We start from the raw sequence: 24,850 nt of genomic DNA, 5'->3' as shown, positions 1-24,850 counted from the left end.
CAGGGAGTGTAGTACTCACCATCAGGGGCTGCACCACCATGTTTGGCCAGTAGGTGTTGCTCTTGGAGAGTGTCAGCTACCCTCTTGACGAGAGCAAGGAGAAACCCACTGATCACTGACTGTCACTGATGCCCAGATATAAATGGATCCTGACAAACATGTATACCATCACTGCAATGTGGGCTCCATACAAACATTATCTACACAACATGTTTCCTGGTATTAGAAACAGCTCTTTTCTTTCTCTATCGTGAGAATCACAATGTGACTGTGACCTTGAGATACATTTACCTCAAAAATCCTCCACACGTCATTTAAAAATCTTCAAGGACTTTTTCCTTTGTTTCTACATTAAGTGACTCAGAGCATCCACCCCTCACTGTTTCAGAAGTCTTTTGCATCAACGTCTTGAAGTGCAGTCTGATTATACAAAGTAAGAACAGATCATGTCACTGACTGGTGCAAATGTTATGCATTTATTTGTTAATTGTAATACTTAAATCAAACAAGAAAGCGGCTCATGATGATATTGTAAAAAATAAAGAAATGTAAAAAACTACAGCATACTAAACTTAGAGGGAACACCCCTAAAATATCATTATGGCACTTCAATCATTCAGGTAAAAGTCAAACATATTAAACAGTATATGAAGTATGTCGTCAGCTCCTCGTCACAAAAATAATAGTTTACATATTTTCTACAGTATGTATATATAAAAAGGACTGACGTCAGAAACGTCTCATACTGTTTCCCTGATTAGTAAGAGGTTATGACTCTACATAATAACATTGACACAGAGGCTACATTTACTCATTTACAAATCTACTGTACAGTTGCCAAAAAGCATTGAGTCATAACATTACAGCAGCACATCACAGAGCTGGGACAGAAATACCTAATTTAATCCCTTCATGGTCTGTGTTGCAGTTAGTACATTTGGTCTCAGTGGACCTAAGCTGTTTGGATCTTGTGGGGTTCGGTCTAGTGACATGCCTGAGAGTAGAGTCTCAGATGTATGCACTGTGGTAGCCTCTCTGATAAAAATAAAAAACAGTATTCAAATTTTGTTGGATAACTAAAAATCAGCTGTTTTCTTTCTACACTTGTACAGTATTAGAGCACAAGCTGATTGAGGGGCAAATACTCTGAGTTTTTGCTGTGATTTCTAAAGCATAACTTGTTTCCTCAATGATATCGAACACTAAATAGTCCTAAGCAAATCTGAAATAAGAACAAATAATTCAATAAGTAGTTCAACATTTAAGAAGTGCACTTACTCACTTTGAATAGATCGATACCACTCCTGCGTCTGTAATGTACTGTACATATGAAGCTTAAGCTAGAAAGGGGTTAGCTTAGCATAGCAGAATGACTAGAAGCAGTTGGAAACAACTCGTGTGTCTCTGTCTGAAGGTGAAAAACAAAATACTCATACCAAACCTCTAAAATCACCACATTAAATCTTGTTTGCTAAAAAGGTCACATATCTATATTTGTAGGTTCATTCTGTTTTTTTGAGTGTCTACCGTAACATATTTAAATGATCAAATGTTAAGAAAATCATAATTTTCCTCTGCATTGTCTGTCTGAATATACCTGTATCCACCCTGTTTCTAAAACGCTCTGTTCAAGTGCCTGTCTCTTTAGGTGCCCCACTCGAAAAACCCAAGAGTGCTCTGATTGGCTTGTGAGAAAAATGTGGTGCACCTTTTCAAAGGTAGTTGTCACACCATTGGTTGAAACACTCAAATGGGGAGTGGTGTATTCTAATGAAAATATTATGATATTGGAAGCCAATAAAATACTGATACTAGTGTAGTGGGTTCTCCACATACCAAATTAATGTGGAGAAGCACTGAAAAGGTGAGTCCCTTTTGATCTCCGTTAAAGGTAGACAGATTTTTTTTTTATCACCGGAGAGTGCCAGGTAATTTTAAATCATAAAATAAGCAAAGATAACTGTCACCTGGCTATAGCTTGCACAAGAAAAGCTAATAAACTAATTTCCCAAATCGTTGAACCATCCTTTAGGACAAATAACATTTAACGATGTGAAATAAAAGGTAATGAAAGTGTGTGTGAGGCAGCCAGCTGTTTCCTCCTCTGGATTGACGGCTCAGTGATTCAGGGTGAAGCCTGGACTCTCTGTATGACAGTCACACATAGTTTTCTCGGTGGTTGATGTAGACCCGGTCTGTCCCACTCTGATGACACACCCACTGCAGGCGGGACAGCCGCTGGGTGGGGCTTTGAGCTGCCGGTGGTCCCGGCCTTGTTGCGGGTGGAGAGGGCTGCCTGTCACTCAGCTCGTGCCTGCGCTCTGCCCTGCGACTCTGCTGGTTAAAAAAATAATCAAACATAGCGTGACTGCTCTTTCTTGAGACAAAATAGTTTTATATACTCTTGCGATTGTCCTGAAAGAAACAGGAAAAGTTGTGGGTGAGACTAAAATAAGTGCATGCTTATGATAACTGGAGGTGAGCTCAGCACACAAATTAAAAATTAAACCATGCTGCATATTAAATGAGTACAGCCATTAGGCCTTCTGCTTGATAAACAGATAATGGAATGGCTCAGGTTGTTATTACTTCCTGTTGTGACTCAGCAGTCATCTCACCAAGAGTTCATATTGGTGGTGTAATGATAAGTATGTGATGATTCAGATGCACCAACGTGATGATAAAGCCCTTATGAAGGGGAGCGGGGCTTTACCTGACAGAGCCAGGCCACTTGTGATGCGTGGACCCCCAGGGGGATGGCAGGCGCTCTCTCAGAGTAGGGAGGGGGCGGCTTGTGTGTCGGAGGAAGGTCAATCCTTTAAAGCGGAGAAAAATAAATTGCAATAAGGAGACATTTAATTTTTTGAGAACAGACAGAAACCTAAAAGAACAAGGAGAAACATTGAAAGAACATTATTAGTTTGTGCTGGGTGAAAATTATATTTCTGAAAAAAAAAGAACACCTTGTTACTCAAATGCTGCTTTCTAACTTCTGAGAATAACCATCCTGATGATGTTATCGGCATCTCGGGTTGGGATTTGAAGTTACAAATACATAACAGAAAGCTTATTTATTAAACTCGAGGAAGGGTCTTTAAAGCCTGACCCGCTCTAAAAAAACAAGTCAGTGTATTTCAGCGTCTGCTTCTTCCTTTGGACCATTATTTTGAAAATAAGTATTTTCCAAGTTCACTTTATTTATGGAAGTATAATGCTAAAACATTGAAGTGCTCCTTTAAGATATGGTATTCAGTGATACTAATGGTAGAATACAAACATTAATTATGAACTATTACATTTTATGTAACCTTTATGTAACCAGGAGTACTCTGACTGATATTCAGAATAAAATATTTTAAAAAACAGCACAAAAAAGGGAAAAACAGCAAGAAAAATCAAATAAAGAAACATGGCTATGAGGATTATGGACTTCCACTATTAAATTGGAAGACTTCTGACATCTGCACTGAAATCCCTCACGGTTCGTGTTCCTTAATTAAGACGCTTAAATAAGACTCGTTTTCTCATTTAGAGAAATCCCCCTCCACTACTAAAATATGACCTAGAAAGTGACCTTGGCCATTCATAACATGATGTCATGACAGGCATTGATTCTCTCACACTGTATATCACTTGATGCAGCCCTTCCCTTTCATGCCTGGGATAGTAGAGAGTCCAGATCAGTGACATCCTGTCCTGCACTCACGTCTGTGTGTGATGAAGGAGGGGGACGAGGCCTGTACACCCCCCCCCCCTCGGGCATCCCACTGGGACTTCCAACCACGGTCACACTTAAGATGCTAAGTTTGTCGTGTCATTGACCACAGGCCAACACGCCATCCTGTAGTGTCAGTGTGCTGCCCGTGCACAACGTATTTCCCCCTCAGATCAGGGTGTTTTCTGCCAGTCAGCAGAGTGTGAAGGTGGCCTATTATCACTGACACATAATCAGTCAGGTTGAAACTCAGTCAGAGGTATGCGCTGTCAATTAAATTAGGTCGCAAAAGAACAATATGCATGGAGTATTGAAAAAAAAAATACTTTCTTGGTACTTTATTAAAAAAGAAAATATAAGATTACAGGAGGAGAATACAACAGTTAATCCAAAATCCTTTTAGATAAAACAATAATAATCCATGTGTGAACATTTTTCCCTCTTTGTACTTCCCCGTTACAAGATACAACTATTATCCAATCAGTCTCACTCACTTCTGCATTCATCATCATCGGCTTATTTGCAGTTGACTTGAAATCTGTAGTTTGGGAGCATTTAGCTCCCTGAATTAAATGCTACAGATATAACCTGTGTAGTAATTATTCAGCCTTCTTCCTTGAGACTTGCTCGATGTGTGTGACTGTGTTTCCCCTTAGTGAGCCTACTCAATGACACACTAACAGGGATGGATGAGGGGATCAACCTGCGACCTTGCAGATATGGTCCATAGGTTTATAAGAGTGATTTGCATGTAACAGGAAGGAGGCTTATCAACAGTATAAAGACACAGAAAGTAAAGAGTTGATCTAATTTTACAAAACATGGACTCTGGAGACAGACAAATAAGGAATGCACGCTGACAGCATTTAATGTCAGTCAGAGGACTCTGGCAGACTGTGGCCCAGCTCCTTCTGTAAATAATTCAACATCAAAGTTATTCTTCCTGGCTCTAACATTAACATGAGTGCGGGTGCACTATAGGTCCAGACTGAACAAAATAGGACAAGGGCTTTCTGCCAAGACAGCAATTATGTGGCAACGCTCCACCTTGTCCTCCAGCTCCCTGCTCTCCACAGAGTGAAGGAGCCGCTCTGAACCCTTTGATGGGCTTCAGTCCCCCTCACAAGGTATCATGTCATTAATTAACCAGACGACCATGTTCTGCACCATGAATTATTCGTCAGACTTACACTTTGTCAGCAAAAACGGGCAGCGGGGCCTTGCGAGAAGTGAGGATCACGATGAGGAAGACAGCGATGAGGAAGAGAGCCAGGACTGCGCCCATCACGGCTCCAGCAACCACGATGGAGTTTGACCTCTCTGCCTGGGACTGGTCTGAGGTAGAGTAGAGACACTTTCAGTACAACACTAACACAGGGATGTGAACATGTACAAGGGACAGAGACAAACACTGGAAATAAAGTGTAGCTCTGTTTTTTTAATAATAAATAGGCATTTTTGCACTTCTAGGTGTCTATTCTCAAAGTCAATGGAGTCCATTTTTTTTAATGGGTTTTTGGTTAGATGCCTGAAATGAGGTCAATGGATAAGACAAGCAACAACATAAAATACGCGATAACTTTGAAAGCTTCTATTAATCTCAAAAGGGTCATCCATTATTTTTAAATTGTTTTTTTTTATAGTTAAGGAAAGGCATTGACCTGGAATGGTTAGTTAGAGGAAGTCATCAGGTGGCAAGTGTCGTGAAAGTTGTTTGCACATTTTTGAAAACTGAAGGTTACTCTGGGTTACTATCTAGACTTGACCGACACTTGTGACATTGAATTCCTGCAACTTTTGTGTACTTTGTTTATAGCCTGGCATTAGCTTTTTACTTCTGGTCATTGCTTTAGTGTGAGCATAATCTGGCAATAGCATGCAGATCTTCTTGCTGAACAAAACGCGTAGGTCTAAAAACGTGCGCTTTGCTACGCATTTTCTGCAATAAGCCAAAAGAGAAAAGAAAAAAAGTTGTCTTTTTGGCGATGCTAACGTCCGGGTTTTTCTACAAAGAAAGCATCATCCCTGTAGCACTCTGTTTATAGAAACATGCTCTGCTAGTATAAACATTTTGCAGACCCTCTGTGCAACCTTTGTCCCCCAGAGGCAACGAGAGTGACAGCAAAATCAGTTTCAATCCTGCGGATGACGGACAGGGCATGCTGTATCAACCTGCTGCAGGCCAGGAGAGTAAAAGCTTCTGGTTTCAGATTGACACATCGCCTACAGGGCAAGCCAAGAGTGTTTTCAGTCTTTAAAGCTGCGTTGTGTGTGTGTTTCTGAGGCTTGACATTTAAAATGCAACAAAACATTTTAAACCTGCAACGTGTGAGAGTTTTGTTAACTGGAGCACAGTTTGTTCTGGGGACTGTCATCATGTGTCTGCTGTTCCTCAAGGACTGTCCTCCTCATCGTTTTGAAGAGGAAAGGAGGGGGCTCACGGATGCTAAAAGAAAAGGAACCATGAAAGCCTCAGAATACTTGAACTATAAACGTGGTTGCTAAGCTAACTGCTTGCTAGCTTCTTGTTAAATGTACATTTAAAACATTTCAAATGTTTATCAAACTAATAAGTTATTATTTTAAATAAGTTACAAGCAAGTCTAAGTAGATAATATTCAGCTATAATTAATATGCATAGTAGGGATAGGGCGTCTGCAGCTGAATTTAGTTCAATTGGAGATCCTGCACCCTTAAGCTCTTACTCAATAGTGATTCCCCTTACCTCCATCCATCTACACATGTCCTTACATTGTCCTTCTTCATGTCTTTTGCGTGTCTCGAGTTGTAAAGTCTGCAGAATTAGCTTTGTTTGACCATATGCTTGCATACGCTCCATGTTGTCCACTGAGAGGATTAGGATTAATTGTGATTAAAATGCATTAAACTCAGAGAGCAGCGAGTTTTGGCCATTCAGCAGTAATGTGTAAAACTGTGATTGTGGGACACTGAAGGAACTGGAGGACAAAAGGTGACAATGGTGGGCGAAACCAGTTGATTAAGCTAATGTAAGGGGGGGAAAAAATCAATAACTGTGCTGAGATGAGAATCCTAAATAACAGTTCAATTCTGATGCAGATTGAACAAGCTGGGACTTCTGAGCTCTCCCCTCAGAGACTTCTTGCTCCTTTTCCCCCTCCCCCTGTTCCTGTCATCTCCCTTCATGCTGTCCTTTAACAGTTAACAACCGTTCGATTACCTTTGATGGCTGCTGAACTATGACAAGAGCCTCTTGAGTTGATCAAAAGGCCTTTAAAAATGAAGTTCATCAAACTGCATGCTTTAATGCCTGGTGACAGACGTTCCTCGCAGAAATTCATAATGTGACAAGGGATAAAAGTGTTTTAAACCTACAACGCATGGAGCACATCAGGGGTTTAATTATACAGGAAGAAATATACAAAACTGCTTAGATGTTGTTCTCCTATTAGTTCATTGGTTAAATATTTATTCTGGAAGGGGTTTGGATTAGTAGTAGATCAACTGTCCTCATACTAGGATCTGGCTCAAGTCAGTACAAGGCTCTTTCTGTCTCTCCTACTCCCCCTCTCTCACACACACACACACACACACACACTAAGTGAAGCCACAAAAAGTACTCGGCCAGGTCAGTGAAGCAGACGGGCTCATCATGAATTAAACACAGCACACCTTGGTGGCCTGAAGAGATGTGTGGGAGCGTTTGATGATAAGACAACCCCCACCACCACATCCGAACATCTTAACAGCAGGGTCAAGGGTCATTCTATTGGCCAGACAAAAGACCCCGCCGGGAGCAGATGCTGGTAGAATAGCAGAAGGGTGGTGGGGGGAGGTTAGAGCGGTATGGTGGTCTGTCATCTTGTCTCTCTGACATCTATCTCAATATGTTCAGCTCTGTGATGCTGACGATGTGCTCCCACCTCTGCCTGGGAGTTAATATCAAAGTCTCCCTCTCTCACAGGCGTCAGCGCAGCATCCCTCTGCGCCGCCTGAGACGTTCGCTCACTCCTTTGTGTGTTGTGAAAAGTATCCCTGGAAACTGTTGTGTGGTAGGCGCAACGCAAACCCACTGATCATCAAAACCCAGTGTCTCAAACAAATCCATCGTTGCTACTACCGAGCTGCTCCTGCATGTCTTCTCAGACTGAGCATGCCCCGTTTCAAGGTCAGGATGACAACAACTGCTGGGACCATGATGAGATCGGTAAAAGGCAGAGAGGTCATCCGAAGATAAAAAAAAAAAAAAGAATCTTGAGAGGGGAATGGTGGTCTCGAGGACCTGGAGCCCACCAGTGTCAAGGTCAAGTCAGTGTGATGTGTCCTCTGTGTGGTGCAGCAGGGCATAATGGGCCATTTTCAATTCCAGAAGCTAATTTACCCTATTTCAGCTCTGCCTTCACAGCAGAACAGTTAAACTCTCAGCACTACACACCCACCCCCCTGGCTTTTGGTGGCCAGGTAGGAAGACAGCCTCCAGCAGCTCCAGATGAGCTGGTTGCCATGGGGACAGTCAATGGGCTGGTGAGAGGGGACTTTGGGCCAGACAAACACTCAGCGTTTAATTTTACCAGACAAACATCAGCGTTTAATTTTGACCAGCTGGGTAGACAACGGAACGACAAGGGGGGGGGGGGGGGGGGGGGGATTTTACAAAGCTGGAGTGGAGGGCCTTTCTATCCTGAAAAAAAAGGTGCGGGGTCTCCCCTCACTGAAGAAATACCAGCGGAGAGGAACAGCTCAATGTTATTACAGCATACTGGGATACTAAGGAGTAATGAGGACTCTGAATTACATCATGTGCAGCGTCCCACATGGTCGCACTGGGTTGGAAGGAGGGGGGGGGAGTTGCAGCATTAGGGAGCTAGAGATGATGTCATTTATAGAAGCACAAAGAGGCTGAGACTGAGCAGTGTGTGTAAAGGCAAGCTCAAAAATCCTCCAGAGAAAATCACTCACAGGTGCTAAGGTGCTTTATTGAACTAAAGTATGTCAAAATTATTTGACTAAATAATGCTCCACTGTTGTCACCGACATAAATATTTTTTCACCCCCCTTCCAGAAACTTTACATTTCTTTAAATTCATTCTTCTGTATATACAAAAAACAAACATGACCACAAAGTGCTTTTCATTGACAATGTAAGTTAATTCTTCACCCTGTTAAACAACTCTACAGAAACCAAAACCCCTGACAGATACCTGCTTTTACTATTTGACATTTAAATTCAAGCATTGTCTTTATGTGTGTGTTTTAATGCCTCTAGGTTTTTCAGAAAAATTCTGTCAATAACTGTTGGTGGAAAATGTAATATGGCACTATGGAGTCCAAACACACTGTACGCAGAAAACAAAAAAGGCAACAAATGAATCTCACAGAGCAATAAAACAGGTTCTTACATCCAAACAATGAAAAGAAAACATTTCTTCTTCTATGTATCTAAGGCACTAGTTGCATTTCTCAACCCAAAGTGAAGGACATTTCTCAAGGTAAAGATATTGATGACTTATCTCAATACAAAATGTCACAGTACAAACGAACTTCATTAAACCAGGTGCGGGGCTGCAAACTGACGAGCCAAGCAAAAATAGTATATCGATTAGTGGGATTTCCGTCTTAGTGCATAGAAGCAAACCCAGGCCGGGGTTAGGCGGCTGTGCTTCCTGTTATTCCCCGCTTCGATGTGAAAGTGAGCAGAAGGAACAGGAATCAGCAGCACGTATAACCTCCCAACCCTTACTTCTAGTTCAATTGTCAAATGTACACTTCATTTCGGACCATTAAAGAGTCAGGGTCACCCGAATTACAAAAGACACAAAGATTCTCCCTTACATTTAGCTGTAAAGATGAAAGCAGATCGTTTTGGATTTACCCAGGCTTTCAGAGTCTCTCAGAGTTTGACATCAATAAAAAGTGGATGGATTTCTTTTTTTGTGGACGTTGAGTTATTGCATCAAAGACACTTTACAGCAACAACATGTTTACAGAAACAAGGTTTTTTTTCCGGCAATCCACACTGTAAACTGTTTTTCATTGGAACTACTCTTAACACAGAAAGGGTAGATTATCCAAAAAGTTTTTAGGCAACAGAGACTGTAAGTGAGGAATTATGTTAATGCAATATAGGAGTCAACTGAAACTTAAGGCAATTAATAAAAAGGGAAGCTTCTGTCTATGAAAATAAATGGTGTACTGCTCAGCATTTGATACAGTTGAAAAACATTTGTACTGGGGTAATCTTCTCTATTATCAAATCTCTCGCTATCAGAATCGCATCATATTCTCTGCACAAAATGTACGCCCTGAAAAATAATTAGTGAGGTTTCATAACAATATAACAAATTCCCCATGTTGACGACTTTTACTGTAATATTAAAGTGGCCTAAAGCATCTTTTAACTTCTATCAGGCTACAAGACCCTGTATACAACAGTGATACGTTAATATTTTATATAAGCTACTAAATCAGTTGTAAGCTAGTCAGCAATACTTATGTGAGTCTGTCATCATATTTATACATACAACAAATATTTGGCATCTGGCAGCAAATATTGTAAAGGTGACCATACTACTAAAGTTGGCATATATTCACAAACACTAGTGTACATGAAGGAGATTGTTGGACCTCCTCCATGCTCTCTCCTCAATAGGTGCATGTGCCAAAAGATGTGTGTATTTGATCACATACACAAACTGAAATGTATCTTTATATCTAAAGCTTTAATCTAAGTTTGACACCTGAACTACTAGGGCTCTATAGCCCAATGAAACACTTTCTCCTCAGCTCAATCACAGTACTTGGTCCTGCCACATTATTGTCATGATAAGCATTAAATGTGGCTGGTTTATAAATTAATGCAGAAATGCAAATCCAGATATGAATTTTTTTTATTTTTTTAGAAAATAAATAAGCACAGGGTGTTTTATTGGATAGATACTCTATATAACTATGAATGAACGATTCCATGTTTAGTGCAACAGAATGTAGTCTGTCCCATGTGGGGAGCGCTGTGGCTTTGATGGGCCACACTGCCAGCTCAACCATGACAGAAGACCTGATTCCTCTACATAATCTATATTCTAATACTGATAATAAATGCTGAATTCAAAAACAAAAAACTGGTGAGCGTGATTAGTGCAGTTGCACACAATAAGCCTATTAATGCTTCAGATTGTGATTGTAACACCGTTGTGTGTTTTTCTACAGATTACTCAGAGTATAGTGAAATTAGTAGCAGAGGTCGGGTGTACTAGCTGCGCTCTTGAATCACTTCTTTGTGTAACAAAATACTTTGTGACTGGGAGGCCAGCGTACGGTGGCTGCCATACTGTAGCCTGCTTCAACAATGCCCCTGCTGATAGCATTCTTGTATTTCCAGGAGGCCTGGGTCGGTGCCAGAGTGCAAATGCTCAAACACTTAACCGCCAATTGGAGAATGTGTTTTGTTGCTAAATAAAGAGGAAAACTCACAACAACAAATAAAACAATAAATCCCACAAATGTTAAATTATATTATCCCAGCTTATCTAAACTTGAAGATATCAAGGCTTGACTGTTTGATAAAGCCAGTCTGTTGATCTGTCGGACTGTGCCTCATTCATGCAGACATCCTTGCTTGCCCTCCCTCCATGTAAGCATCCCTCCTGGGGATTTAAGATGAGCCGAGGACGTACAGTAGAAATGCTCTTAAGGTTCCCACTCTGGGCCATCACTTTCAAAGGACATTAACATGACATCAGTGGTCAATTCCTTAAGCTAACAATTTTCCAACAACAGTAAGTTACATTAAGACATTTTTTGTAGAAAACAAACGATGTGGTCGTCTAGTATAAAGTTTTGCAAAAGGCAGTGCAATACGTTTCATGAATCAGTGTCGAGAGGTCTTTAGTCATGGAGATTTCTCAGTGTAATAAATCGTTTTTTTTTTTTTTAAACAAACCTTTGCCTCTACTGTGTCCTACTGGGTTTGGACAAAGGACGTGCGACCCTCTGAATTTGATGGATTTACTTCAAGCTAATTATAATCAGAGGTCACATGTCTTTTAAACAAATCCGAGCAAGCAATACCAACACATACAAATATAAATGAGCAAGTGTTACATAGCCTGAGGAGGCTGATTTTGTAGAAACAAACAAAAAAAGGTTCTTATACGACAAACATATGTGATCTGTTAGCCCCAAAGGCTTCGGCTTAACTGAAAGTCATTAGTTATGATAAATAAATTGGCAGTCCATGTAGTAAGGCAGAGACAGCACATACATCATGATCTTTAGTTAGTCTGTACACACAGACTAGAGACATGCTGACTTCTGTTGGCATATAGATGTTGACTTTCAAACTGGCCGAGCAGTCCACAGTCCGTCCACGTCAAGTACAGATACTAAATGTCTCAAGTGTCGACCAGGACGCTCAAACAAATCAAAGGAAACTACAGAATCGAGGTTAGTAGAAGTGTGCGTGCGCGTACAGAAGAGAAAAAAACGTGTTCCTTCATAATGAGATGAATGAAACCTTCTGATTTCTGCCGTATCTCTGCTCCTGCAGGCGGCTTGTCAAACGTACCACTCCCTGCGCGAGATGACGGAGCCGTCTGTGTGAGAGACATAGTCCCCCTCCGGCCCGCTGTCGTAGCAGTCGTCCGACAGGTAGGGGGAGCCGTTTCCCCGAGGTTTAGGGGAACGAGGGTGTCTGGCACCTCTGGCCTGCTGTGGACTCGAGAACTGAGCGGGTTCACGGTGCTGATTCTGCTGCTGGTCCTGATGGCCGCTCTCCCTCATCGCCCGTGTGTAGCCGTTAGAGGGATACTCCTCTCTGTTGCCTTGGTGACGGCGGTCGCGCTCTTGTTTGAGCTGGCGGTCGCCCCACTCCTCTCGGTCGTGGTCCTGGCAGTGGGAACTGCTGCCGGCTTTGGGGGGGTGGAGCTCGTGCTGCGTGGGGGCCTTCTGCAGGTCGTTGGGGCCCAGGTACTGCTTGGTGTAGTAGTTCCCGTGAAAGGTTTGCTGTTTCTGAAGGTAACACACACCGACCAGACACAGCAGCAGGAGCAGGAACAAGGCCCCGCCCACAGCCCCGCCCACTATGGAGCCCAGATTACTCTCAGGCAGAGCTTCGAGTGTGGGTGAGCTGAGGAGAACATGTCCCTGATCATCGACTAAGGTGGAGGAGGCAGAGCCAGTAAGGACAGGAGCAGTAATGGTGGAAGGCATGGTGGGAGGATCTAATGGAGGGGAGGAGGGTGAGAGGGGAGTATGAACAGACAGAGAAGCAGAGAATGTCAATGCCAACTACATCAGCATTTCACTAAGTAGGGATAGGTTTACAAAACATCAACTACCACTGCTAAACTATGGAGATCACAGCAGCGTTTGCTTTGCCAACTCTTCAGTCTTCTGTCCCTTTATAATTGGTAAACATAAAAAAAAATGAACATTCTCATCTTACCTTTATCTTATTTTAGTACAGTTTCAAAATGTAAAGGGGACATATTATGCTTATTATCAGGCTTAGTCTTGTATTGTACGTTTTGCTAATAGAACATGTTTATAGGTTTTAATGTAAAAAGACTCTTTACATTTCTCATACTGTCTGTCTGAATATACCTGTAACTTTCGACCACTAATGAATAGGTAGTGTAACCAAGGCAGCCAACACAAAAAATTGAGTTTTTTTATGATATGTCCCCTTTAAGCACCATTATCAGCTTGTATTCACTTTGGAAATGTTGAGGCTAAGGGCAAACCAAAGGCTACTGAAGAAATTGAAGACTACTGAACAATGTATATTGTACACAAGAAACATACAATCCTTCAGTGAATGGATGTGGGTGTACTCTTTATATATACAGTCTATGGTGTAACTACAGCAGGAAACATGGAAGACACAAAACAAATAATCCTTTAAAATGTTTCAATTGAAATTCTATGTTTTTACTGTAACACTTGTGGAGCGCAGCTTAGTTACAGATGAGTAAATCATTTCTTGCTTTGCTGGCAGAGAAGTCTTTAACTCCATGATGTTAGCAAGTGTCAGAGTAACCAACCCAGACTTAAATGACATTAATAATTGTTGGTGATTGAAACAAGAGTTTCTCAATCTTGTGACCATGACCAGTATACGCAGATGAGTTAAAAGTTATACGACTGACATTTTGGTTTGCGTTTGACAACTTTGTAGAGCAGAATATATAAAATTGGATATAGCAGTTTTCATTTTTGTTGACTCATAGGAAAGATGATTCATTGAAACATTATTCAGGCTGAGCACAACATACAATTGCATCAAACAATTATTAACGGGTTGAATAAAACAGGGTAAACTATTTCCTACTGTTTCTGTTAAATCATAGTATTATTGATTATATGAAGAGAGCAAAGTGCAACTTATTGCAATTTATAAACCTTGGGACTTTAGAGAGAAAGACCAAATGGCATGTTCCTCTTTATGCTGACTGTCTGTTTCATCAGTTTTAAAAGTGCATAACCAAATCATTTTGTGTACCAAATGCTTAAAATTGCATGAGGATATGCATTTAGATCCTTATTTTGCAAGTATAATGATGCAATGCTGCTATTTCACCATGCCATCATTAGAGCTTAAAATGTGCTGGATTAGGGTGAAGCCCACAAAAAAGGAAAAAGTCAAAAGCCATAATCAGTTGGAAGTGAAGTAACGGAAAGTCTAAAAGCTTTCATGGTGCTGCAAAATTGCTCTGCCACTTTAAACTCAGTGCCAGGCCAGATGTACGGAACAGAGTCTGATCTGAGAGATGACTTGAACCCTTAAGGTTTGTAGTCTCTAAGTATATGAATCGTACAACTCCATGCAGAGGCAGTGAACTGACACATGTGAGCACACACGCAGCAACACATACAAAGAAGGGAACACCAACATGTGTAAGCTTGCGCACGCCCGTACAGGTCCTCTCAAAGGAAAATGAAATATGGATGATAAATAATAAATAAGAGTTGAAAAGATCTATTAATGTTTTATGAATCTGGGACATCATCGCACAGTAGGGCTGCAGGCTTTTCCCTCTTACCGCATGACACATGCAGAAATAAAAGAAACACAGAAAAGAAGCGAGAGAGATGTGAAAGAAAATCACATCATAATCACAACTTCATTCAGGGAGAGCTTCCACAGGCAAAACAGATTTAGTGCAACCGGAGGAACATGCTCCTCATACAAAACAAAAAGACAAACTTAGACACCAAGCCAAGAGGACCGAGCAGAGGCAATGCACTGAGGACTAAAGGACTTAAATATTTGCAGCTGTTTGGCACAGTAACCACCCTTTTGAACATCTGGAGACCTAATGTTAATCAAGGCTAATCAGCATGCAATGAATACTGAATATAAAAGGTCAATATTATCAGTGCCAACCCACTTTACCATGGGTGAATGCTTGGACTGTCAGTATGTACCAAATGGAGTGATCCAGTGTCACATTTCAGCTTGAAGGACGATGTCAGGGCAGTGATACCCTCTATGACTTGCGTGCATGCATAGTGCTTTCTAAGGGAAGCTGAGGCAATAGGAGTCAGCTGTGTTCCGGTGTGTATACGGCGCTCACCTTGTATGAGAAGGCGCACATCCCGACTGCGGAGGTTGATGTCATTGGCAACCTCGCACCTGTAAACTCCCGAGTCATTGCGCTGGAGGGGACGCAGGAAGAGCAAAGTGCTGTTCATTATTTCCATCCCTGCTGGCATTTCGCTGTCCAGTCTATAGTGCACAAGAGACGCAAACATTTAGACAATCAAAGTCACACCGTTGACAAATATACTGTTAGGTTATCATGCACACCTTATTTGCTATACAAGTTAAATGACGAGCTGAAGCTTTTAGATTAGTAAAATATATTAGTAAAATATTGAAAAGCAACTAAATGTTACCCTCTAGTCTTTGATTTAACCTGCAGAATTCTTCAAACTACTACAATTTACTGAGCTACAAGTCAGTGTTTGGGGGGGGATTGTAAGCTAACAATCAAAGTTACTTATGTAAATCATTTTGGCCAGAAACATATGTATACACACACACACACCTGATCCATCTGAATTGATTAGCAGGTGGGTTTGCGTTGGCTTTGCACGTCATTTGTGCATTTTCCCGACCTACGTACCAGTCTCCATCATAGCCCACAACGGAGATATCCGGAGCATCTACAGGGCGAGCGGGAAAAAAACAAATCATTGAAATATCAAAGCAAACTGTCCAGAAAGCTAACAAACAACCTGAGAGAACTGTTATCACTGCACAGACTGAGCAGCCCTTTTGTTTTCTTGTATTGGAAATGTTTCTGCTGTTTGGTATTAATAGTTCTGGTAGAAACTCTGTGCTTTACACTAGAGCAAACACATGCAAAATGACCGTTTCTCTGTTTTCTTTGGGAGCATTATATATCAGTCCTGGTCTCCAGACATGAGCTGGTGTCCTCCACACATACAAGGAGTTTCATAATATATACATTCAAAAACATAGTGCAGTGTACAGAGATGCAAAACTGCTATGACTCCTGTTGGTTTTTACAATTTAAAGCCAAATCAAAAACACTATTTCCGAACCACTTCTCAGGACAGTTAGAATTTCCTTTTTTGACAAACAATCAAACTGTTTGGTATTCTTTGTTTTGTCGCTGCTGAGCCATAACTTGAATAAGTATAAAAGCCTTTGTGGACGCCATCTGTCATAAAAGAGCAAGAAAGACCAAAGCTAGATGCATCCGTCTAACAAAAGATTTTAAAGGAGGTAATTTTACCCCTTTCACTAGTCTATTTACAGTTGCTACGCGGAGACCCACTTGTGCCCCACAAAGCACTGACATGCGCGCTAACATCTATGGGGGCTTACTGACAGAAAACGTTTTCACTTTTGACAGTTTAAGGGCACACACGGACATGTACTGAGAGACATAAAGAAATTCAGATTTTGAAACAGATAAAATCCAGGAAACCGCCAAGGACAGCCTTTCTTAACACGAGAAAGCACAATACATGTTAGAAGCCTGCATGGAGTGTCCTTGATTTCTTCTGTCAATTCAGCTGTTTTCCAAAGTGAATTGTTGTGAAGTGCTTCAAATAAATCAAACGTCAACACTGACAAGGTCGAGCATCATCATCTGACCGCTGTTGGAAATAAAGTCTGTACTTTCTGTTAAATACAGTGTTCAACTGTTTTAAGGAAGGTACATTGACAGACAAGTGTAGACACCCTTTAATCTACTCATTATGTTACGCAAGTGTATTCCAGCATTAAGGATACCTGCTGAAAGTCTTACGGTACGTCCACACGGTTCCGTCGCGTGCTTCAACGAAGACGCTTCCCATTCACTTTGAATGGGGTGACGTCAAGCTTTGCCGAACTGCATTGTGGTTCCGTCGCGTCGCTTTGCCTCCGTTGCTCGCTTCGAAAGTTGAGAAAAGTTCAACTTTTCAAGCGTCGACGGAAGCGCCAGCCAATCAAATCATATGCCAGTACAAGGGCTAGCCAATCAAACCGTGTGCTTGTGTGTCGGGGCGGGAGATTAATGTGATTGGTTGTTGGTCGTGCGCGAGACACGCCCACCGGCAAGCTTCAACGCGGCGGAACCGTGTAGACGTTACGTTACGTTACAGCAGGACAGACTCAATCAATACCCATCAACATATTTACTATAAGTCCGTGTTTGAGCCGTTTATATACAGCTAAAAAGTAACTGGTAAGGCACCCACACTGCACATTGAGCTGGTAGGGGATCCTGAAGTCACTCTCGAGAGCCGGGTGGCGGACCACACAGGTGAGAGTTTGGCCCTGGATGTGACGCGTGGGCTGCCAGAGGTAGCTCACTTGTGTGCTGGTCGTGCCGTTGGTTTCATCAAACAGCTGAACTTCTGACTGGCCAAACAGGTTGGACTCCCAGGAAACCTCAGCGGGGGGCCGGGCCCGCTCAGCGATACAGGTCGCCACAAGAGTATCATTGCCACCATCGATAAGGGCAGTTGAACCTGCAGACACGTAGACTTTGGGCTCCACTGGGAAAAGGAGGAAAAAGAGCCTTCAAAGGTTAGTTTAAAAAAGGTGTACATTACATTTCTTTGACTGCATTCTCTTCAAGGGTCATTCCACTACAACCTACTAATAGCAGCTCTAACCACCCTTGTGATCTGTTCTGTAAAAAGTGTTTGAGAGAGTACACACATTGTGTTGGTGGATTTTTTTTTTTTTTAAATGTTGCAGAAACACTTTTAAGACCAATTTCACGCACAATTTATCTGCTAACCGTAACAGTGTAAACTAAAGTTAATTCAAGCAGCGTGTTGTAAATTATAAAAAAAAAATGTTTAAGATTTCAAACCGTCATAGTGGATTTGAACTATTTAGTGACTTTTTTTTTTTTCATGGCAACAAAACTTTCAAGTCAGCGCTTGATAATTTTCTCACAGAATTACAAGGCCTCTCAAATGTAATTGCGTTGATATCCAAACTTGAAGCTGCTACAATTCATTTCAATGGCAAAAATCAGGCAACTATTTTTTCAATTAATCATTTGGTCTATAAAACATTAACATTTCGCAAAATATTCTCATCAAATATTGATTATTATGTCCAATAAACTGCTTAAACACTAATGGAACCAGCATAAATGTTCTATATATATCTAATCAATAAATTAACTTATTGTTTCAGATGTTCCTGACATTCATTACAGTACTTTGAATAGAAGAAACACATGTGTGGAGATATACACACTTACCAAGTACATTGACAGTGGTAGAGGCTTGAGTGTATCCCAGAGGAAACGTGGCGACCTTACAGGTGTACTTCCCCACGTCAGAGAAGCCCACGTTTCCCACAACGATAGTGGCATCATGAGAGGAGGGTGAGCGGAAGAACAAGCGATGGATGTACTCCGGAGGGATGGAGATGCCGTACTGTGGGTTGTAGACGGCCACCGTGATGGAGCCTGAAGGCAGATGACGCTCCCAGGAACTCTGAGTCAGAGTAAGGTTGGTGCCCGCCTCCACCTTGCACTCCAACGTCACATTCTTCCCCAGCACAGCATTCACCCTCTTAGGCACCATCACCTGACTGCCCCACAAACCTGCCAGAGACACAGGAAACAACCATGTTTATTTGCAAACAGGAAGTTGAAAGCACTTATCGTACACTACACCTTTAATTGTTAAAGCTTCTTTAAAAGTGCATCACTACTAGTTTTCTTAGGCATATTCTTTCTAATTCAACTAGAAGTGTCATTTTTTTATTATTTCAAATCATACTTATTGAGATCCCATCCTTTAATAATTCAGAAATGAAACATTATAAATCAAGTAAAAATGGGAAAACTTCATTAAAAAAACAAACCAAAACAACTTCAATATTCAGCTCACTCATTGCACCAGTAATTTCTGATCAAAAATGATTTAAACAATAAGTTATGGAAATTGTCGCCGCCTTTTTCTGTTGATCAACTAACCTTTTTCCCCACTATTTTATATTCAATTATTATAAATTGCAAATATTTGGGTTATGGAGTAGAGCTGAACACATTTAAATATATGAATATGCAAAACATTCCTTATATGACAGACAATTTAACTTTTCTGGTTGACAAGAATGAAATTGCTTTAATCTACTTCATGGAAGACATTACCTTTTCTTTTAAAAATGTCAAAGGATTATCAGAGTGAAAATCAAGAACCAATCCAGAACACCACGACAGCCCCAGTCAGGGAAGAGTATTTTCAGTGATACCTCTTACGTCAGTCTTTAAAACAAGTTCATCTATTGCCATCAGTCTGGAATCAAAGCTTGATACCGCCACAGCAGGCGTTGGGTTTTTCGTCAAATAACACACAGCTGACTGAGAATTTGTTTCGTCTCTTTAGCTCTCCTTCTCCTGACCTGAATTCAGGAATTGAAAGCAGCCTGTCTGTATGTCCTTTGTCCAAATATAACTACCCCAACTCTGTCACCTGCACCTGACAGAAGTGTGGCATGTCTGAAAAGCAGAGAGCTTTTCGTCGTGCTGAAGAACGTCAAAGGGAAATAAAGAGAGAACACACTGATCCCGCCAGAAAAAAATGGGAAGAGATATGCAAACACGACAATGACATCATCGCTGAGAGAAGAAAAAGAGGGCTGCGAGTGAGGAGAGCCGAGAGCAAAGTCACGTATGAAACACAAGTGAGAGGAAATTTATCACCAGGATTCCAGTAAACAAAACCACAGAGGAATTACATTACTGATTTAGAAAAGACAATATAGCACTGCTAAACTGCCAAAGCTCACTAATTGCGCCAAGCTACCAGCAGGAAGACATCATCATAAATCAAAACCTTCTGCGCTGCTTGGCAACTGACTGCAAATATTCTATTGTTGTTTTGCCAAAAACAGCTCCGTCTCCAGCCAATCTCCCTCTCAAAAGTCCATGTCCTCAAATATTAGTACTGTAGATTTCCATTTCCCTAAAGTATGATGCACAAAAGTCTATTTTTGACTTCTTCTTTGACATTACAATAAAGTTTGAAATTGTGAAAACACTAGACTTATACAACAATGTGACAGCTTAACCAATTAAAAGTCATTTATCAAATTGGGGAATACATATAGTAAATGATATTGTTGGAAATGATCGACACACGCCATACAGTATATGTTAGGGGCTGTACAATATAAGCCGAATGATCAATAGTGAATGTCAAATCTAGATAGCACTTTTTGTGCAGCGTAGGTATACTACGTCATCATATTGCTCATACAAAGACAGGGCAGTAGAAGGGAGATGTACAGCTGTAGAAGCACTATTCATATTTTTTTGTGCTATTTAGGGCGTTGCAGGTTTTTTTCAAATCGAATAACCAACACATGCACGTCTGCTTTCTAGTGATGGGGCAAAATCCACAGTCCTCATTCTGTGCAAAAATGCATTCTATACTTTAACACAGACTAATATAAGAGTTCAGCAATCTGAGTTAGTAAAATAAAGTGGGTAACAAAGTCCTGAAATCCCTGCTGTGTTTCACAGTGTCAGAGCGGAAACATGAAGAGGGTATTCTGTGTTTAAAAGACTCTTCTTGGTTTGGCTCAGACTGCTAAAGCAAATACACTTGGTAGCGGATTTCTGCACTCAAAAAGAGCTGGGAATGTTGTACAACATCTCAATATTGGAAACACAAAAGGAAGCAATCAAAAAACTGTTAAATGTACATATAAGCTTTGGTATTGTTAGGCAGACAAAAAAAAAAAAAGCAGGAAAAACTATTCAAGCTCACTTAACGATTTAATACGTTCATTTCTACCGGTGAATTCAATACAGTTAGTCTTTAATGCAGGAGGAATTACTTTCTTAACATAGAAGATTGATGTAAAGACTTCTTGATTAGCTCTGGCATCCTACATTAATAATCATGCAGCGGATATGATGAGTGAAGAATGTGGGTTAAGAAACTATTTGGGTTAAAAAAAACGTGCAATTTCTGATTCCGTTAGAAAAAGCATCACATGTCTTCAATGGTTAACTCACATAAGTTAGTAATTGTTTGAAATGATATATTCCTGGGGGTTGATCATTGTTTTTAAGTTGCTTGTGGAGCAGTGCTGACCGTCATCTGAAGCAAGTCTAAAACCAAACTAAGACTACACCTTAGGGACCCATTTGAGTCTACATTAAAATCATAAATCAATTGTTTTAATTCCCAAAGATATGGAGGCTTTCCTTTCTAAAGAATATTCCCATATCTCACATGCTGCCTCATACTCAGTTTACAACTCCCCCCAAAGAGGAGTGAAACTGTACCGAGTGTACGTTTGCTAGTGCCCCCCCCATACGGAGTATCCTCCATAAAAATAATGAAGTCAGGTGATGGAGTAAATCAGATTTGAATATGCTGGTACATTAACGCACATACTGGTCGATGACAAGGTACTTATCAGGCGCTCGTAAAACACATTAATGAGGAAACAAAGATAATAAACAACACAAGTTGAAACAGACACACAGCAAAAGATTGTCACTATATGAATTAAAGCATACTGCATAGTATTTTCCTTTCCTCTACAAAGTGTTTTTATAGTATGTATTAAATGCCATAACCCAGACAGCAGCTACTGTAACATAAGTGAGCCTCTGCCTCAGGTAGTAAACCGATTTTACGACTTATGTATTTGTCATGATAAGGCGAGATGGCAATAACAGCAACGAGTCGAGAGAGCAGCATTTTCCCTGCACTGAATATGTAATGGAAGGAGGTATAGCGTCTGTATGAAATTTTTATTGGTGACATGACGACAACCTTACATAACGTGCCCTCGTTTTCTCCAACTCAGAATAAAAATGTGATGAGAATAAAGGGCAAAGTCTATCTGATCTTATACGCAGCTTTTCTTTACATAGCTATAGGAATGTTTTATTTCTTCTTGTTCTTTCAGAGACAAAAAAAGAAAATACTTGCCATCCTTCGAACCTAAAAGAGAGCAGCTTCTGTAGACACTTTGAGTTTAGTTTGCTAAAGCAACACAATGTGACACACACCCACACCGACACCCACACTCAGTAGAAAACAGATTATAGATATCCTGGCATCAAGGACACATTGCTCCCTGGGGACACTCTGCTACTCGTTCTCACTTTAGTCAATATTACCTTCACATGAACCACTTATGAGGAAGCAAGTGTATTAATTTGTGTGTCTTGCCAGAGGGCAGCGTGTCTTGTTAAAAGTGGAACTCAGAACGTAAATGGTGAGGTGGAAGGTGGAAGTGCAGAGCAGGACAGGGAAGGGTTGAATGATCGGCGCCTTCAAGTCCACTTTTATTGTCATTAACTAGTAACAAAACGGTTTCTCTGCATTTGACCCATCCTTCGTGCAGATACACATTTTCTAACTGGTTTGATTAAGCTGCACAGATGTGCACATGGGTGATGCAACACGCATAACTATCTAGCTGCCAAGGGTAGCAACGCTAAATTCTAAGAACACTATAGCTTTCTCTTCTACATGGAAATGTGAGATGTTTGGTTTAAACTTAAGGTCTACAACTTTCATACATGGAAAATAAATCCAAATACTAGTTAACAGGTTAATTGAATATGGTTGTTTGTTGTACATTACCATCAAATTGAATAGCTGTGTAATGTGATCAGTGCCGAGAGTATCTATCTGGAGAATAAACTCAGTTTTTCATCCTGTGCTAGCTAATTGGTTATGTTTTAAAGGCATGCAAGTTTATACACATTAAATCTGATGCAAAATACGATTAATCATTAAATGTTTAGAAAAGTGTGTTTGTCTCCTTTGAAGTCTAAACATAATTAAATGTGAGTGAATGCATTTATTGTGCATTCAAAAAAGGCACAAGGTCAAACCCCTTTTTGAAATTGGATTCAGACTTAAAGGAAAGCTAGACAAAAGCGCACATATCTATGCTCCTAAACATTAACTCTCTGAAGGAAGAAAACCATTGGTTTAGGAATGAATGTTAATATCCTGAGGATGCAGTGCATTAATAATGTAAAAGCTCACTCCGATTGTATCCTACATCAAGGTACTGAACCAAATAGTAACACATGCGTTGGTGGGTTCAGTCGTAGTATTGTAGCTCCTAGCTTCTCCTCTTGGCCAAAGTTCTGTCCAGTAGGGCTATCTATGGATTAAGATCGTTTGTATTATATTAGCATTAGTGGAAGCAGCAAAAAAAAGCAGAACTTAGCAAACTTCAAAAATCTGTTAAATTATCCAAGTAATTTCTTTATTGTGCAATTGTCCAGTGGCAGAAAGTGGCCACTACAACCTGAAGCTGTGGTATAGTGCTGTGGGTACTTCAGTATCCTGGCTTTTGAAATACAACCACTTCTTTTCTATGCAATGGATAGAGCTACTGATGAGACATTGAGGTACAATGCTGCTCTGGTGTGATAAAGTCTGAAAGTATGAAGCCCATTTTGCTATCCAATATATTACATGTTTCAGGGTTATTTCTATAATAAAGCCAACTGAGTTGGACAATTGTTAGTTAGAATAAGTGAGTGTTAACATATTAAGAGTAATTAAACTACTTTCAGTTAAAGCAAGGAAATGTGGAATGAGAAAGTGTAACTTCTGGTCTTGTTTAAATTGTCTGCAAGTGCAAGTATGGATTGTCTCTGAGAACAGCAACGTTTATGAATATCATTTTCTCAAACAAAGGATTTTGTTCAGGGGATATTTAGCCTATTCTTTGCACAACACTTGCTGTGGGCAATAAAACTCACAGGCAATGCCACATTCAGCCAGACTAGCTTCTAGTTAACACAATGAGTGACAACTATTGAGAAGTTATAATGATATTTATGAGACAGAGTTGGAGCTAAACAGTTTGAGCTGCATATATTGTGAGTTTTTTTTACAGCAGCACCAAAGCACTGGGCACAAAGTTGGCGTGCTTCATGGTGGAGTTAGTCAAATTGCCCACCCTTTGATTAAACCATACTGAGCTAGGCTCCACAGTGAGCACATGGCGGCTGACCCGCAGCCCGACCTGAGGGCTGCTGGCATTTAGTGTTGTCTTCTGTTGACTCAAATGCAAGTTCCTAAATATTTTTGTAATATTCAGCTGTCGTGACACATAACAGAGTACTTCAGTAGCAAAGGCTTCGTGAGCTAATATGGATGCCAGTGAATCTGCAATGACCTAAGTGTATGCTCTGTGACAGTATAAGGGAGCACTGATAACTGAATATCAGTGCTCCTCGACGGTTTCCATGGACTGTTTCTATGGCAGCCTCGGGTCGCACCATCACTGGTGGCGCTGGCTAGCTACCCACTTCGAAGCGTTTCAGTGAACTTGCAACCAAGTTTAATTTGGTTATTTAATTACACCTACTCAACTTGCTCAACTTGCAAATGGCACACGCTTAAAGCACGCGGAGGTTGATAGTTTAGCCGGGTCGTTTGCTGAGATTCCTGCATGATGCGCGGCTCTTGCATGGAACTTCTGGGTAACGTTAGTGGAACAAACAAAACTGCTATACAAGATTCCTTACTCACCTGTAATACTGCACAAAAGGTAAAACAGCGCAACCCTGCCCCTCTGTCCAAGGAAACTCCGGTAATAAGACGGTAACATTTTCAAAAGCAGTGCAGTCTCCTGCTACAGGATCCAAGCGTAGGCTGCATGCCAATTTAACGGTAGCC

At 40.8% G+C, this 24,850-nt stretch overlaps 1 protein-coding gene across 4 annotated transcripts; it reads right to left on the bottom strand.

The window, feature by feature from the left end:
• Positions 1 to 484: 484 nt before the first annotated feature.
• nectin3b (nectin cell adhesion molecule 3b) lies at positions 485 to 24,850 on the bottom strand. 4 transcript variants are annotated; one of them, XM_010771179.1, is made up of 8 exons: positions 24,704 to 24,850; positions 18,430 to 18,777; positions 17,408 to 17,707; positions 15,742 to 15,859; positions 15,268 to 15,419; positions 4,906 to 5,050; positions 2,714 to 2,816; positions 485 to 2,337 (listed from the first exon to the last, which is right to left on the bottom strand). In XM_010771179.1, exons 1-8 carry the CDS (start codon positions 24,780 to 24,782, stop codon positions 2,158 to 2,160), a joined length of 1,425 nt encoding a protein of 474 aa, XP_010769481.1. In that variant the 5' UTR covers positions 24,783 to 24,850; the 3' UTR covers positions 485 to 2,157. The 4 variants fall into 4 exon arrangements, with proteins under 4 accessions (XP_010769481.1, XP_010769482.1, XP_010769479.1 ...); XM_010771180.1 differs by having other exon boundaries at positions 485 to 2,334; XM_010771177.1 differs by lacking the exons at positions 485 to 2,337; positions 2,714 to 2,816; positions 4,906 to 5,050 and adding an exon at positions 8,651 to 12,912.

Source organism: Notothenia coriiceps, unplaced genomic scaffold (assembly GCF_000735185.1).
Source record: "Notothenia coriiceps isolate Sejong01 unplaced genomic scaffold, NC01 NC01_scaffold00009659, whole genome shotgun sequence".
Lineage (NCBI taxonomy): Eukaryota > Metazoa > Chordata > Actinopteri > Perciformes > Nototheniidae > Notothenia > Notothenia coriiceps.
The sequence above is the reverse complement of the archived record's forward strand: the minus strand, read 5'-3'. Positions and strand labels throughout refer to the sequence as shown.